We start from the raw sequence: 16,521 nt of genomic DNA, 5'->3' as shown, positions 1-16,521 counted from the left end.
CTTGTATCAGGGGAGTGTCATACAAGCTGCAGATCCAGTGACCAGATCTATTTATATCTCTTTATAATATACAGGCCTGCCTATGCTGTTCAGTTAGCTACTGGCTAATGAGCACCTGAAACACAGCTAGTCTCCACTGAGATGTGCTGTGAGTATAAGATATATACCATATTTTGAAAATTACTACCTAGAAAGGTAAATATATTACAATTTTGTAGTACCAGAAGTGAAGTGAAGTGAAGTCGCTCAGTCCTGTCCTACTCTTTGCGACCCTATGGACTATAGCCTACCAGGCCAGGCTCCTCCCTCCATGGGATTCTCCAGGCAAGAGTACTGGAGTGGGTTGCCATTTCCTTCTCCATGTAGTACCAGAAAAGGTAAATATATCACAATTTTATAGTATTGATTACATGTTGGAATGATATTTTGTATATGTGAGTTTAAATAGAAGATATAAGTAAAATTAATTTCACCTACTTATATATATGTGTATTTATATATGTATATTTTAAATGTGGCTACTAAGTGATTTAAAATTATATCATCAGGTTGCATTTTACTTCTTTGAATGAATAGCACTTATATAAACAATGCAAAATACACAGGCAAAAGAGAAATCTCTTCTGGAATTCTGACTCAGGAATTCAGTAATTCTTCAGACATTAGAAAAATTCCTGTATCTATGAAACAGGTAAGGGTAAATAAGGCAAAATGTCCGATAACACTTATGCAATAATGCGTCTACCACACTTAGAAATCATTTCAACAGTTCCATTAAAAACCACATTTTTGATAATAAAATCACATTGAATCTATAAATTTATCACTATATCTCCAGTTTACAACTTTCTTTTTGAAATCTCAACATTATTTCACTGTCTGCTTGAGAAACGAGGAACAAAGGAGAGAAAAGGAGCCTGAAGCCAAGCAGTCATGGCACGCTCATTCTGAGGTCAGCTCCTGCTCCTTCTGTAGAATAGGAGTAATGACACTTATCCTGCAGGCTGCTGTGGCCCTCACATTAGATGGTGTCCTCAAAAGATGTAGGGAGGGACACCACCATCAGAATCCAGACCTTCAGCAATTTCCTGGTATTAAAGTGATGCAACTCTTAAATATTCACTCATAGTTTCTAAAATTTATAGGTAACTTGAATGATTTAGAAAAAGAACTTTTATTAGTTTTAAACCTAGCAATCCTTTGGTTAGGGAAAACCCTTACTCAAACAGTAAATAATACACAGATGTTCACAATTATAGTTAGTATAAGAAAACAAGTTAGAAAAATTTGAAAGTGCCCTATAACTCAGATATGAGCATGGGATGACAACCTGGAAGCAAAAATCAACATGTTGAGTCACTTCACTGATCTTAACCATAAACAGACAACAGTAGTTTTCATGATCTGCCTACTACCACAGATAACATTCTTTTAATCATGATGCCACACTAAAATAGGTTCTTTTAGGGAGTTTGTGATTTTAAAATAATTTCTGAAAAATACACTGCTAAAATTTGTCTTCTGGAACAATCTCTTAATAGTCAATTTCATAGAAAAATATTTCAAGTAGTAGTTTATAGCTAACTAGCTTCTATTTAAATTAAAAATAACACTTTTCCAATTAAGACTTGAAAGATTATTTTAATGCAGTGAGAAAATAAAGGAAAGATATACATATAACTAGTGTTAAGCAAAATTCATATGACATCAGTTCATTTCTTCATGAAGTATTCAGAGTCTAGTATGCATTTGATTCTAATTATATATAATATTACCCGAGGAGATGGTTTCTGGACTTGCAGTGCAGTGTTAGAGGCAGAGTAAACATAGGTTAATAAACAATGCTTATATATCCCGATAGGAGAAATACAATAAGCAATTAGAAAACACTGGGTGGGCTTAGAGATTCAGCTGATTTAGAATAAGAAAGTGAAAGTGGAGAAAGATATTTATAATACTATTGATTTAGAAATAGGTAAAGTATTTTAAAAGCATTAAATTATAATCAAGTTGTGAGATACAGATGTTACATTTTGCTTAAACCAAACCAATTCCATTCACACCTTCTGATTATACCTTAAGATTTTTGTTCAGTTTAATAAAGCTTTCTAATTTTACCAATAAGCAATAATCATATGTCTAGTGTTTAAGTAAACCACTCATAGGTCAAAAAGAAAATAGGCTTAGGACAAAAACATTGTTGTCACCTTTGAGTGCATATTTATTAAAATTCATTTTAATAAACCATATGTAATTGAGTATGTACGGCTTCCCTGGGCTTCCCTGGGCTTCCCTGGTGGCTTAGTGGTAAATCGTCTGCCTGCAATGAGGAGACCCGGGTTCAATCCCTGGGTTGGGAATATCCCCTGGAGAAGAAAATGGCAACCCACTCTAGCACCTTTGCCTGGAAAATCCCATGGACAGAGGAGCCTGGTAGGCTACAGACCACGGGGGTCACAAAGAGTTGGACGTGACTGAGCGACTTCACTCACTTCAAGTATTCTTGCCAGGAAAATTCTATGGACAGAGGAGCTTGGCAGGCCATAGGCCATGGGGTCACAAGAGTCAGCCATGACTTAATGACTAAACTACCACTACCAATTGAGTATCTTACCTAAATCTTCACGTTCATTTTTTTCTTTGGCCACACTGCACAGCATTTGAACTTCCCTGACTAGAGTTTCAACCCAAGTCCCCTGTGGTGGAAGTGTGGAGTCTTAACCACTAGACCACTAGGGAAGTCCTGCTAGCTAAATCTTGATGCATATATTATTAAGGGACTCATAAAGAAGGAAAGAGCAAAACGAAACTTGAAATATAAAGTTCTATGACAAATATAGAGGGCCTAAAAGAATTTCTAAAAGCTCTCATGACAAAATTTCTTTATGCTCTAACAACATTAAGATAAGCAATAAAATTATCCACCATTTAAGGGCCAAGATGAGACTATACATCTTGGGGACATAGTGCGTGACTCAGCGTGTAACATAACGAAGGGTATAAATTAAATGGCTTTCAACAATTCACTTTTCCAGACTTCTAGTACTACGTGGCCTCTCAATCATGGGGTACTTTGCTTTTATGTTTTCACTTTCTCAGCCTCATCCTGGGCAAAAAAAAACTTAAGATCTAGGAAGCCTGGTGTGCTGCAGTTTATGGAGTCAGAAAGAGTGGGACATGATTTAGGAATTGAACAAAAGAATAATAACCAGAGAGTCAAACCCCTCCTGGTGTTTGCGAGGGCAAGAAAGGATCAGTAGGGGTTCAGTGCGGGTTCTTTAGAGTTAACCCTAGGTAAGAGAATAGACTGGTATCCTTAGTTATATCGGGCTGTACTTCCGCTATTAATTAGAAAAGCCCTTGTATAAAACAACACAGAATGCTCAAATTTAGCTATTTAAACAGAACAGACATATTACTAGGATTATGAAACAGATTCCCCTCAAAAATACTTTTCCAAACCATTTGAAAACCTTAAGTTCTTACACTTTGCAGTCCCATGGACTGTAGCTTACCAGACTCCTCTGTCCATGGAATTTTCCAGGTAAGAGTACTGGAGTGGGTTGCCATTTCCTTCTCGAGCGGATCTTCCTGACCTGGGGATTAAACCTGGGTCTCCCACATTGCAGACAGACACTTTACCCCCTCTAAGCCAGCAGGGAAGCCCTAGACAAAAACAGTATTTCCTAACCAGTGGTCCCTGATCCCAATAAAAGCTCATCTGTGGAGAAGCTGGGAGGGTCTTGGGAAGAGAGACAGACAGACAGAGAGGTAGTCGGGGTAGGGGAGATGGGGAAACACAAACCCGAGAATATTTCTAAAACACATACTATGCTCTTATCCTTCACGTCCAGTCAGATAGCTCAGACCATTTTTCTCTGGGGTTCAATTCCACTTCTTTGCCATTATCATCTCTCTGACTCCTGCCTTTTCTACTTAATATCTAGATTCCAGGTTTCTAAAACTTCATGGCCTGCTTGTCTAATGACTCCATATAATTCCAGATTGATGCTATTCAAATACTGTTTTATCATGCTAATCCCCTTTCCAAAGCTCTATTTTTCTACTGCTCAATATCTCACTTGCCTAACATGAAAAGTTTAAATTTCTTTCCTTGACTTTTCAAGGGCTAAATAAGATTCCTTCTACTCATCTCTATAAACTATTAAGTTAAAATGATATTTATTTGTAAGTCAGTTGATCACAATACACTCTTTGGAAAGCTGATCTTTGTCTCTATGGCATGACTTATGTTGATCAATTTCCCTCAAGTTGGATGAATTTGAGGGAAATTCCATTCTTGTTTTATGCAAATTCTATTCCTACTTCTGGACCCAACTCATTCATGAAGATGTTTTTCTAACTACTCCCAGTCCATACTTGTTATTCATGTCTCTAAAACTCTAAAGATAAAATTTAGGCATTGAATACATGAAAAGTCATGTTTGGCTCATAATTTAGCTCTTAAAAATAATAATTTCAGTCTCTGGCCATACTGCCCTGAATATACCCAATCTTATCTGTTCTTGAAAAAATAATAATTTCTTGTTTGTTTTTTTAATAATATAGGTTTTGAATTTTCCTTCACAACCTATGTGAAAAGTAACATAGCAAGTTAGTTAGAGGCTTAGAGAATACTTGTAAAAAAGCTCTTAAGACTATGAGGAAGATTAAATGAGATGGCATATGCAAAGCCTTCAGCCCAGCATCTGGTGCCCAATAAATGTTATCTCTTACAAATGATCTGAGCAATGACAAGGGAATATACAACAAATGGGTCTATTTTCCATGGTCTCTATGGATCTCCCTTCTTCTTTCACTGGCAAAGACTATTTCCTCAAGCCTACACATTATCTGAAAAATCAAGTTCCGTCCCTGCTTGTGTATGCTAAGTAGCAATTTCATGAGACATTTTCTTGAAAGTGAAAGTCACTCAGTTGTGTCCGACTCTTTGTGACCGCATGGACTATACAGTCCATGGAATTCTCCAGGCCAGAATACTGGAATGGGTAGCCTTTCCCTTCTCCAGGGTATCCTCCCAACCCAGGGATCCAAGCCAGGTCTCCTGCATCACAGGTGGATTCTTTACCAGCTGAGCCACAAGGGAAGCCCTCTTTTCTCTTGAAAATATTCCACAAATTTGGCAATATTTGCAGCCTGACATCTAAAATCTCTTTCAAATTAAAAATTATTTGCATTCTTTGTTTGATATTGATTATACAGAACACATAGCCTGTAATTTGGAAGAAGAATTTGACATAGTTCACTCATGACATTCATTCACAAACATTTAATAAAACTTAGTTATATGACTGAGTAGAAGCCAAACTCAAGAACTGTTTGAACATAATCTAGAAAAAGTCAAATAGCCCCCTACTTCCCAGTGTGTTTCCCTTTGTTACTTGTATTGAAGAAGTAATGCTTAATAGAACAAGCACCCTGAAGACACTCTTCTGTCATTAGATTATTCATAAGCAGTAAAACTGTAAATACAGTTTCTACTGGAGGATTGACTAGGAAAGTTCCGGAGATTCCATGACATTTTGATGACAACACAGCATACTGTAAAAAGTAGGGCACTACTTACTTTTCTATTCTGTTATCAATTTCTGAGAAAATATGTCCACTTGAAGTGGACCGGATTTACTTTCAACTTTTACACATCTTTGGCTTTAAGAAGATTTGATGAGGAATGGAATATAAATTATTTCAGCTAGACTAAGATTTATGAACTCATACTATTTTTGCTGGAATATTCTTTTATTTTCTAAGTCAGTCCACAGTGGATGGCTCAGCTTCCCAGGTCTGAATTTGCCAGAAGCAGTTGCATTTTGATCTATTCTATTCTAATGCATATTTAATTCGAAAGCATCTGTCTTAAGTGAAACCTACAGGCATCTGCATTTGGGTTACATCTTCTATCTTAAAAGTAGTTCTTCCCCACTGAAATCATTAAAACTTGATTCTGTTGTTGTATATAGACTTCTACTGGGGTAATATTAAAGAAGTTTAGTGCTTAAAGTAAGATTTCTGCAACATAAAATTAGTCTGGAACCTTACAGAAGCTATAAATGTATGCCTAACTTGTAAAAGAGATGTTAAAACTAATATGTGCTTTAAGTAGAGACAACAGACAATTCCTTTACTTTCATATACTTCCATAAAAGTAAAGTATATTTCCTCATTACCTTAAATGAATTAGCAGAAATTAAATGTTGATGCTTCTAAAATCTATTCTTTCTTGTGATGTCTATATTTTAAACTCTTGAGATAAAGTGAGCAAATTGAGAAAATTAAATCCCCTAAACAACTTCAATGGAGAAGGCAATGGCAACCCACTCCAGTACTCTTGCCTGGAAAATCCCAAGGACGGAGGAGCCTGGTAGGCTGCCGTCCTTGGGGTCGCTAAGAGTTGGACACCACTGAGCGACTTCACTTTCCCTTTTCCCTTTCATGCAATGGAAGAGGAAATGGCAACCCACTCCAGTGTTCTTGCCTGGAGAATCCCAGGGACGGGGGAGCCTGATGGGCTGCCGTCTATGGGGTTGCACAGAGTCGGACACGACTGAAGCGACTTAGCAGCAGCAGCAATCAACTTCAAACCCCTAAACTTATTATTTGATAAAATTCTTCATTAAGCACAAAGGTAGTAAAAATATAATGTCAAACAAAAATACATGCCTCTAATTTGTTACATAAAATCAGCAACATCATCATATAATTAATGAAAGGCAAGTCATGAGTGTGTGTGTATAGATAGGAGAGATATGGATAGGTAGAAAGGCACTAAAATTTGTGGCAACTTGGTATCAGGTATGATGGGACAGGATGTAAAGGAGGTGGCAGAGCTACTTTATGTTTTAATGAAATACTAACACATAAGCAATTCGTTATTGGGAGAAAAATGTGGTTGTAACCAACCACCCGTGTTTAAAACTCTCCTCATTTCTACTTCGCCTGCAGGTTAGAATAAGAAAATCTTAAGAAAGGGAAAGAAATCCTTAACCAATGTGTTTCTGAGATGATTTCAGTTTTTCTGCTAACAAACTGACAGAGAAATCACACTTACTTTCATTATTTTCCTTTTGGATTCCAATCTTAAGGAGTAGTGCATGTAATGAATGAAGCAATAATTCTGGAGAAAGTGGTCCCTGTGATTGATTTAGGAGACATTTGCCAAGACAGAGGCAAAGCAGACTGCACACCTAGCCAACCTGAAATCTATGACACGGGGCACCCCATAAGTAGTGCTTGCAAGCCCAGGATGCTGTGAGACACAACTGGGAGAAAAAAATGATGGCTTAAGAAATTGTTTTTAAAAACAAACAATAGGCCGAACCTTCTTTAAAATGACAATCCTAAAAGAAGACAGATGCAGAACCAACCATCATGAAAAAGATTATTTTACTTCGACAATCTGAATATAAATCAAGCTCTCATTAAAAAATCCTGTTTTTGACCAAAAATACACATAACTACTAACCTGAAATAGCCTAATAAATGTATTTCCTGAGGGGGTTACTCTAAAACTTTTTTTTTTTTTTCATGCAGAGGGACATCATTTCCTGGTAGAACTGTAGCTATCATAATAGCAAGGTGCATACTGGTTTGGTGAATGGAGGGAGGAGAGTGCAGGGCAGAGGTAAGTTTCAAGTTTCACAGTTCCCACCCTGTCACAGGAATGCAGGAGATATGAGAGTAACACACGAGTTTGCTGACATGTTACTCTAGAGAATACTCCACCATCCAAGTCGCTGAAACTCTCACGTAAGCTGCTTTCCACTGCTTGGATTCCCAGGGTTTATGAAAGTTGCTTTATCTAGACCTTACAGAAGCTTTATGCTTTCATGACAGGATGCAGTCATAATCCCCAGAAGAGGAAATATACAATAGGTGAGGCATCCCATGCCCAATCTTCCTACCCAGTTTGTAGGTGGAGCCAATTAACAGTCTGTCACTCGACCACTTCTTCTTGCCCTTAAACAACAGAAAGATTTTACTTATATGTGATTGCTCTAAATTCGCTCAATCTGGCATTAAGATCTTATTCTCGTCTGTTTTTATTCAAGTGGCTAGTCTATTAGCATTCAAGTAAGAACTAAGTTATTATGTCTGTGTGTATGTGCCCAGTCGAGTCTGACTCTCTGCGACCCCATGGACTGTAGCCCACCAGGCTCCTCTGTCCATGGGATTCTCCAGGCAAGAATACTGGGGTGGGTTGCCATTTCCTCCTCCAGGGGATCTTCCTGACCCAGTTATTGAACCTGCAAATCCTGCATTGGCGGGCAGATTCTTTACCGCTGCGCCACCTGGGAAGCCCAAATTATTATATGTAAGTGTGGGATTTTAAGTATTTTGTAACATGGAGAATTTAGAGACATTTTAGAGGAATATTAAAACATTAAAAGTCTCACACCAAATATGAAAATATCACTTATTTTCTAAAAGAAAAGCCATGAGAACCTTTAATGTATTTTATAATGTTGACAGGACTTCGTTCATAAGGTCAAAACATTTATCTCAACATTAAAATGAAAGAATTATTGAATTTATGAGCTAGACCAGATTTTCATACATTATCTAAATCGAGATTCTCAGCATGACACCACTGACTTTTTCAGATTATTCTTTGTTGAAGAGAGATTTCCTGTGTATTGTAGGATGTTTAGCAGCATGTCTGGTCTCTAACCATTATATACCAGAAGCCTCCCCCCCCCACCCCCGCCCCCAACCCGGTGTGACAGAAATATCTCCAGATATTGCCAAGTGTCCCTGGAGGACAAAAGTGTCCACCACCCAAGGACCACTGCTATATGACAGAGAAGACTGTCATATGACTAGAGAGAACTTCTCCTGCGATCCTGAAGCAGTATGTGGAGGATGCAATCAAAATCACATGTAGGAGGAAGAAAGAAATTGAATAAGGTAAAGGTGTCTAACATTAATTTCTACAGCAAAATGAACACCTGTTCTATTTAGAAGCTAATAAGACCAGAATGACATAGAAGTTTGCATTTGGTAAAAATACTTTTATATAATGATAAGATATGAAGGGTAGAGTTAGGACCCAATATTTATGCTTCCCCAAATTCATATGCTGAAACCTACCTACACAGTATTAGGAGGCCTGGGGCCTTTGGGAGGTAATTAGGATTAGATGAGGTCCTGAGGGTGGGATCTTCAGGAATGGGACTCATGTCCTTGAAAGAGTCACAGAGGGCTTCCCTGAGGGCTCAGTGGTAAAGAACCCGAAGCCAAGGCAGGAAATGCTGGGTAGATACCTGGGCGGGGGGTGGGGGAGATCCCTTAGAGTAGAAAATGGCAACCCACTTCAGTATCCTTGCCTGGGAAATCCCATGGACAGAGGAGCCTGGCAGGCTACAATCCATAGGGTCACAAAGAGTTGGATATGACTTAGCAATTAAAGAACCACCACAACAAAGAGTCACAGAGAACTTGCTTCCTCCCTCTTCTCCCCACCCTGGGAGGATACAACAAGTCCCCTGTCTGTAGCCTGCAAGAGGACTCTCAAAGCAGGAGATGTAAGAGATTCAGGTTCAGTCCCTGAATTAGGAAGATTCCCTGGACAAGCAAATGGCAACCCGCTCCCGTATTCTTGCCTGGAAAATTTCATGGACAGAGGAACCTGGTGGGCTACAGTCCATAGGGTCACAAAGAGTTGGACATGACTGAGCACACATATACCGTGAGCCACCCAGTTTACTGTAGTTTGGCATGGTAGCCAGAACATACCAAAGCATCATCACGAAAACAGAAATGTATCAGACTAGTCTGGTACAATTAAGAACTTGCTGACGAGTCACTACTAGTTAAGAGTCTGCAATCGTACCAGTTAGCTTTACCACATTTAAGAGGTGTACCAACCTCCCCAACATTTTTTTTTTTTAATTAGAAGTAAAACTAACCTGTACGCAAATCCAGTATGGTAAGCCACTACATACAAAGGGGCTCTGTTCCAAGAGCACATTCATAAGTCCAGTTTGTTCAAAAGCCCAACAAAGTTAGCCTAGGTACCCAACCCAATGAGCTATACAGGACTGTGCTATAATAGGTGTATAATATTTTTCACACAAATCATACATAAAAAAACAAAGTCAAAAATAAAACATTTTTAATCTTACAGTAGAGTACCTTGAAAGGTACAATAGCTGGCTTACAGGGGCTGGCATGGAATAAACAGGCAAGAAGAATTAACTAATGGAGGAGGGAGAAGAGGTGGGAGGTGGTACAGCTGGAGGACCATCAGCAATAGGAGACAGAGGGAAAGCTGAAATTTCACTCATGCCTGACGATGGCACAGGGTCTGCTTCCTTGCTGGATTCAGTTCCATCTACTCTCTTGAAAAAAACAATCCAGTAATGGCTGGGTGGTAGCTCTCTCTCTTTTTTCTTTTTCCTCCTCATAGGTGGCATAGTAGCCCTGGACTGCATTCTGAATGGCTGTTGCAAGATTGTGTACCATTCTATGTTGAGTCTGGTGCCTTAAAAAGTTACTCCTCAAATAAAGAGAATCCCTTGCCATTTCCTGAATTGTGACTCTCTCCGGTTCTTCAATACTTTTGCTTTCCCTTGTCTCTCTTCATTGTTTTTCTGGGACTCCAATTCCATCAGGTCTTCATTAATAAGCCCCTTGCGTTGAACAGCAAGGAGTTCAATGAAGTTATCTTCTTGCAGATCTAGCTTCAGCTTCTCACTGAGGGTCACTAAGTTGCCAAAGATGGACTCCTCATCTACCTTCTCAAATCCAAGAAAATCATGAACAAATTGTAGGCAAAGGTTCTCCCAAACTCCATTCACGGTGACACCAGTAACCTCACACCAAGGGAAGTGAAAAAAAAAAAAATAATGGCCTTGCGGATGTTAGAGTCCTTCCAAAATTGTTTCAGGGTTGTTCCTGATTCATCATTTACCTTACTGCCTGATGAATACTGGGTCATAAGTAATATTTCTTCAAAGTTGCTATAATGGTTCACAGGTTGGGTGAGCAACATAGTATTCAGTGGAAGATGCACTGCTTTGAAAATGGGATGAAAACTGTCCGTGAGTGGGGAGTGGCCTGGAGCACTGTCAAGCCACAAGAGAATGTTGAATGGGACGTCCTTCAGGTAATATTTCTCTCCCTTTGGGGTACTGTGGTGGAAAAATCAATCTTGGGAGATGCCCTGTGTAACCCAGGCTTTGGGGTTACTCTTTCACACAATAGGAAGAGAGACCCTGGCTATATCTTTAGGGCTCTTGGTTTCTCTGAATGATAAACTAAGAGAGGTCTCAGCTTGATATCAGAAGCATTGCCACCAAACAACAGAGTTAGCCTAGCCTTTGCTGCTTTATAGCCTGGCATCAGCCTTTCTCCGTACAGATGTAACTTCAGTCTGGCATCCTCTTCCAGTACAGCCCTGTCTTATCCATATTAAAAACCTGTTTGGGTAAACATGTGTCTTCAGCAGTAATTCCCTAAAGTATTACAGGAAATTCCCAGAAAGCTACAGTATCTTCACTGCCTAGTCACTTTTATGTTGTGAAGGTTGGCTCTAGCTTTGAACTGATGAAACCAGCTGTTGCTAACATTAAAAAATACACCCTCTAATTTTCACCGTATTTCTTCTTCAAGCCTTCATAAAGGCTTTTCACTTTCTCTTGAATCGGCATTAAACTGCGTAGCCCTCCACACTGATGCTGACCCTGCATCCACACACCGAGAAGGTTCTCCATCTTCTCCATCACTCTTGCCCGTTTCCTTGGTATTATCGTTGACATCATCGCACAGCAGACTTCACATGTTCCATGATCTTGTCCTTGCTCCTTAGAGTTGTGCCGATGGTCAAACAATTCAAGTCATAAGAATGAGCAATGTCTATCATCTTTTCGCCTCGCTCCACTCTCTCAATTGTTTTCACTTTTGTTTCCATGGTTATCACTTGACACAGACTAGCAGTACCGTTACATCACTGCTGCTTTTAGGCTTTGCTTCCAGACACCCTGGGCTTGAAATAAAGATACTGTACTGCTTACTCTACACAGTAAAGCACACACGAGCAAAGCCAATGGCAGAGGCTGTATGCATGGGACAGTGTATGCCAGACACAGGAACTAACTTATGTGATTGGACATGCAAAGGCACGTTCATATCTTTGAAAGTTCGCATCTTGCACATTCATATGTAGGAGACTTACTGGATTTAATAAATATGTGAACTGGAGGCAAGTTACTTAATTTCTTTGAGCTCTTTCCTCATTTGTAAAATTCAAATGATAATATAACTCATGGTGAGGTTAAAAAAAAAGTTCTAAATGAGTTTTGGTATGTAAGGAGCTCAGTTAATAAAATACATGATTAATAAATAGTAATGGTTATTATGAATATGAATTAGAAAAGCTGTGGTAAATTTCATCTAATAAAATTTGAATCCTCTGCTTTCGGAGCTGGTTTATAGACTGTGTGCCAGGAAATCTCTTTCTAATCTGTCAGCTAATGTCAACATAACAAAGTTTCAAAATGAAAGTTTTCTGATATGTCAAACATCGTTCCCCCATGTTAGCTAACTTCTGACTTAACCTTACATGTGTACATGTCTTCTCCCAGTTGGATGGCAAATACCATTATTAAAAGTATTTTTTTATATTTTTTTCCAATATTATGGCAAAATAGGTGAGAATTTTAACAAGCACAGAATCTCAGAGCTTGCACTTCTTGAGTGCCCAGAGAACTTTCAAATGTAAACATAACTCAGGATGATTCCCATCTATCCAAAAATTAGGAAAACACCCAAGCATGACTATAAAGCAAACAAACAAAAACTTAAAAAGAAGAATCATTCCTGCAGAATGTTTAATGTGATACTATCGAATTAACCAACTAATATCATGGTGCTACCCACCGGGAAAATCTGATCGTGGCACTTGGTCTATATATTCTTTCTATTCTGCAATAACATGTTAGTAGATTCTGCATTTAGCTACCCATCTTTTACATTTTCAAGTAACACTTGTGCCATAATAACTGTCCTTTAACCACCTGACTTTTCAATCACAGTTGGATGTGTGAAATAGCAGCACCTACCGCTGTAGTGTCTAATCGTGTCCACGGTTAAGAATCTCTTCACCACAAGATAAGCAGAGCCAGGCTCAGCTAATGAACTCCATCCAAGCACCTGTTCCAACACATTTTCTGTGTAGTGAAGAGGACGTTCTGCAAAAAAAAAAAAAAAAAATCAAATTACCAAAAAAAATGTTACCTTTTTTTGATTATAAAATTTAAAACATCCTTTTAAAAAGCTCTGTGCATTACACGAAGCATGACTGTATCTTATAGTACACAAGAATAGTGCTAGGACTACATACAGGATACCCTAAGACCTGGAACAGCACTAATCATGTAATAAAATTCACTGTATAAATAAATCTGTGCAGAGACATCTGTTTGTTATTAACCTACATTTAAAAAAATTCAGGGGTGTTATTCTTTAGATGGGGCTTCCCTGTTAGCTCAACTGGTAAAGAATCCGCCTGCAATGTGGGAGACCTGGGTTCGATCCCTGGTTGGGAAGATCCCCTGGAGGAAGGCATGGCAACCCACTCAAGTATTCTTGCCTGGAGAATTCCCATGGACAGAGGAGCCTGGTGGGCTACATACAGTCCATGGGGTCGCAAAGAGTCAGTCACGACTGAGCGACTAGGCACAGCAGAGCATAGCATTCTTTAGATAAAAATCTCAGTTAGTGAATTACTCTACTTTTTAATTTGAACAACAGTCTGGTTTGCTTATGCAAAAATGCCTGTTTGCATATGCAATTAAATAATTGTGAAAGTACTAGTAATTGGTCCAGTACTACGTATAAATCCTTTGTTTATCCCAACAGGACTAGCATAATTTCTGATCAACACTAGTGAACAACTTATAGCTGATAATCAACTTATATGAAATTATAAAGTATAATTTCAAAAAGAACAGAAGATACCTTTAGCAAACAGTACTGAGTAATCTCTGTTTATTAGTGGAAATATCAATCAGAAACATTATGCAGCAATATTATCCATTAACAGTTCATATAATAGGATAACAAGCAAAAAGTTGATCACATCTTCACAATTTCTCCTTGATAAATACTCATCCATATATACTCTGTTTTTTGCAGCCATACTTTTAAATATATCACAAGTTCTTAGCATAGAGTTAACTAACCAAAAAACCCCACAGGTTTTTAGAATTACAATAAAAATTTCATAGGAAAGTTTTTTGCTGATCAAAATATGCATGTGTGCGTACATGCGTGCTCAGTTATGTCTGACTCTTTGCAACCCCATGAACTGTAGCCAGCCAGGATCCTTTGTCCATGGGATTTTCCAGGCAAGAATACTGGAGTGAGTTGTCATTTCCTGCTCCCAACCGGAGTGAGTTGTCATTTCCTGCTCCCAACCTAGGGATTGAACCCGAGTCTCCTGCATTGTGAGGTGGCTTCTTTCCCACTAGTGCCACCTGGGAAGCCTAGTCAAAATATGCCAATCACTTAATAAGATCTTGTAACAGAAGCATATGCTGGGGGAGAAAAAAATCAAGTCTTTTCATAGTGTACTGAAAATAGCATAATTGAAATAGCAAGAACGTAAGCTCTAATGTGAAGATGTTGATGTAAGTTTCCTGGTACCACAGCCTTTATAAGTCAACTCGACTCTTTCATAACCTCCTACTAGGGTTTTTGTTTTTGGTTAAAGTAGTGATGCCAATAACAAACAACAAAGTCTATGTCAACAGCATCACATTTGTATATTACCCATGCTATATATATAAGTCACAAGTAATAAAAAAGACCAATTGTATCACATTCTCTTTAGTACTGGTCTCCCTTTTATTAGCACAGCATTCTGGAACTTGTTTTTTTTCCTTCCAGTTTAAATAACTAGATTTTTTGCTTCCTCTTCAGTACAATGAAATGCAGTTCTACATTCTGTGCATCTTGCAAGCCTAGGCATTGTGATGGTGATTGCAAACAACAACAACAAAAAAAACCAGGGCAACTAAGTCTTACATCTTGGAGACAAACCTATTTCTTATTTATAAATATATCCCTTTCACAAAGCAGAGTGCTGAGTACATAATAGATGTTCAATAATAAATACTTGGGGGATAAAATACCTTACAAATTTCTATGGTAATCCAGAAATTAACAGTAAATAATTGTAAATGGATCAGCAGACATATATACTTCTTTAAAATCAGGCAAAATCTTTTGTGCTACATTAATCCTGTTTTTTAAAATAAATTTATAAAAGGTTTGGCAAAAATCTGGGACACTACTTATCCTGTTAACAGTTGCCATTTCTAGAATAACTATGTATCAACATAATATATACTGGCTACCTCACATCAGCTGCTGTTTTCAACTCTTACAACACACTTCATTACAAATTATCATTATTTATATACATGTAAAAGAACCCAAGAATCAGAGAGGTTCATCTACTTGCCTAAAATCAAACAGCTGATTCAAGTGAGGAACGGAGATTTGATTCTCAAATCTATCTGACTTTAACAGCCCCAAGCTCCAAATCATAACTATTACACTTGGTTTTACTTTGTACAGATATGTAAACCTCCCCATGATGATTTTCACATATGTAATTTTGGGGAAAAAATATCAACTCACCAAGATATTTCTGAGGACAAAAGGTAATATAGGCAAAGTGAAAAACAATGTCAATTCACACTTTGTCCTTCACTTTCCTATCCTTAGTGAGAAGATAGTAAGGAAATAAGATAGTTTTGACATCCTTTATGCCAGGAAATTCATCATACTGTAGTTGGCTTGGAGGTAGGAATGCTATTCTTAACTGCAAAATTACCTGGATTGAAATAAAAGCTTACTCTCCTTTATTATAAGAATTTGTAATGAGACTTCCAAATATTAGAACATTTGTATTAAAGAGTGTCACTATTACCAGTAGATAGAATAGTGATATCTCAAATGTACTCTTAGTTACACTGAAATATATCACAGCAGAGAGAGAGGCAAATATAGATTTACAAAAATTAGCCAAGTATGTTTTTCACATCAATATTAAATAATTCAAGAGAACGAAAATCCTTAAGATCCAAGTTCCTGCATAAAAACTGAGCTGAAAAATAGGATGAAAAGATAAATACTTATTAGACTGTCAAATGACACAATTATAAAAGGGGTAAGAGGGAAAATGGAATGAGTCATCAAATGTTGTTGGAATATAAATTCCTACAAGTAAACAAGTTTTTGTTAATAGTTACATTTACAACCATCTGTCATGATAAATTACATAAGTCAGCTGGCATTAGGGTATTACTAGGGAAAAAAACAAAACAAAACATGATTTGTACACTATTTATCCCTGGAGGAGGGAATGGCAATGCACTTCAGTATTCTTGGCTGGAGAATCACATGGAGAGAGGAACCTGGTGGGCTACAGTCTACAGGGTCATGAAGAGAGGGACATGGCTGTAATGACTTAGCATGCACTCACACTATCTGGAG

The 16,521-nt window shown here is 38.0% G+C and overlaps 1 protein-coding gene across 3 annotated transcripts in view; it reads right to left on the bottom strand.

Annotated features, from left to right (window-relative positions):
* ARAP2 (ArfGAP with RhoGAP domain, ankyrin repeat and PH domain 2) overlaps positions 1-16,521 on the bottom strand; it is a 184,137-nt gene that overhangs the window by 28,604 nt on the left and 139,012 nt on the right. For all 3 annotated transcript variants that reach the window (XM_070452058.1, XM_070452060.1, XM_070452059.1), the window contains one exon: positions 13,080-13,208. In XM_070452058.1, coding sequence (XP_070308159.1) covers positions 13,080-13,208 — 129 coding nt within the window. The remainder of the gene's footprint in view (positions 1-13,079; positions 13,209-16,521) is intronic.

The sequence above is a fragment of the Odocoileus virginianus genome, chromosome 21 (genome assembly GCF_023699985.2).
Source record: "Odocoileus virginianus isolate 20LAN1187 ecotype Illinois chromosome 21, Ovbor_1.2, whole genome shotgun sequence".
Taxonomy (NCBI): domain Eukaryota; kingdom Metazoa; phylum Chordata; class Mammalia; order Artiodactyla; family Cervidae; genus Odocoileus; species Odocoileus virginianus.
This window is presented reverse-complemented; position numbering and strand designations above follow the sequence as displayed.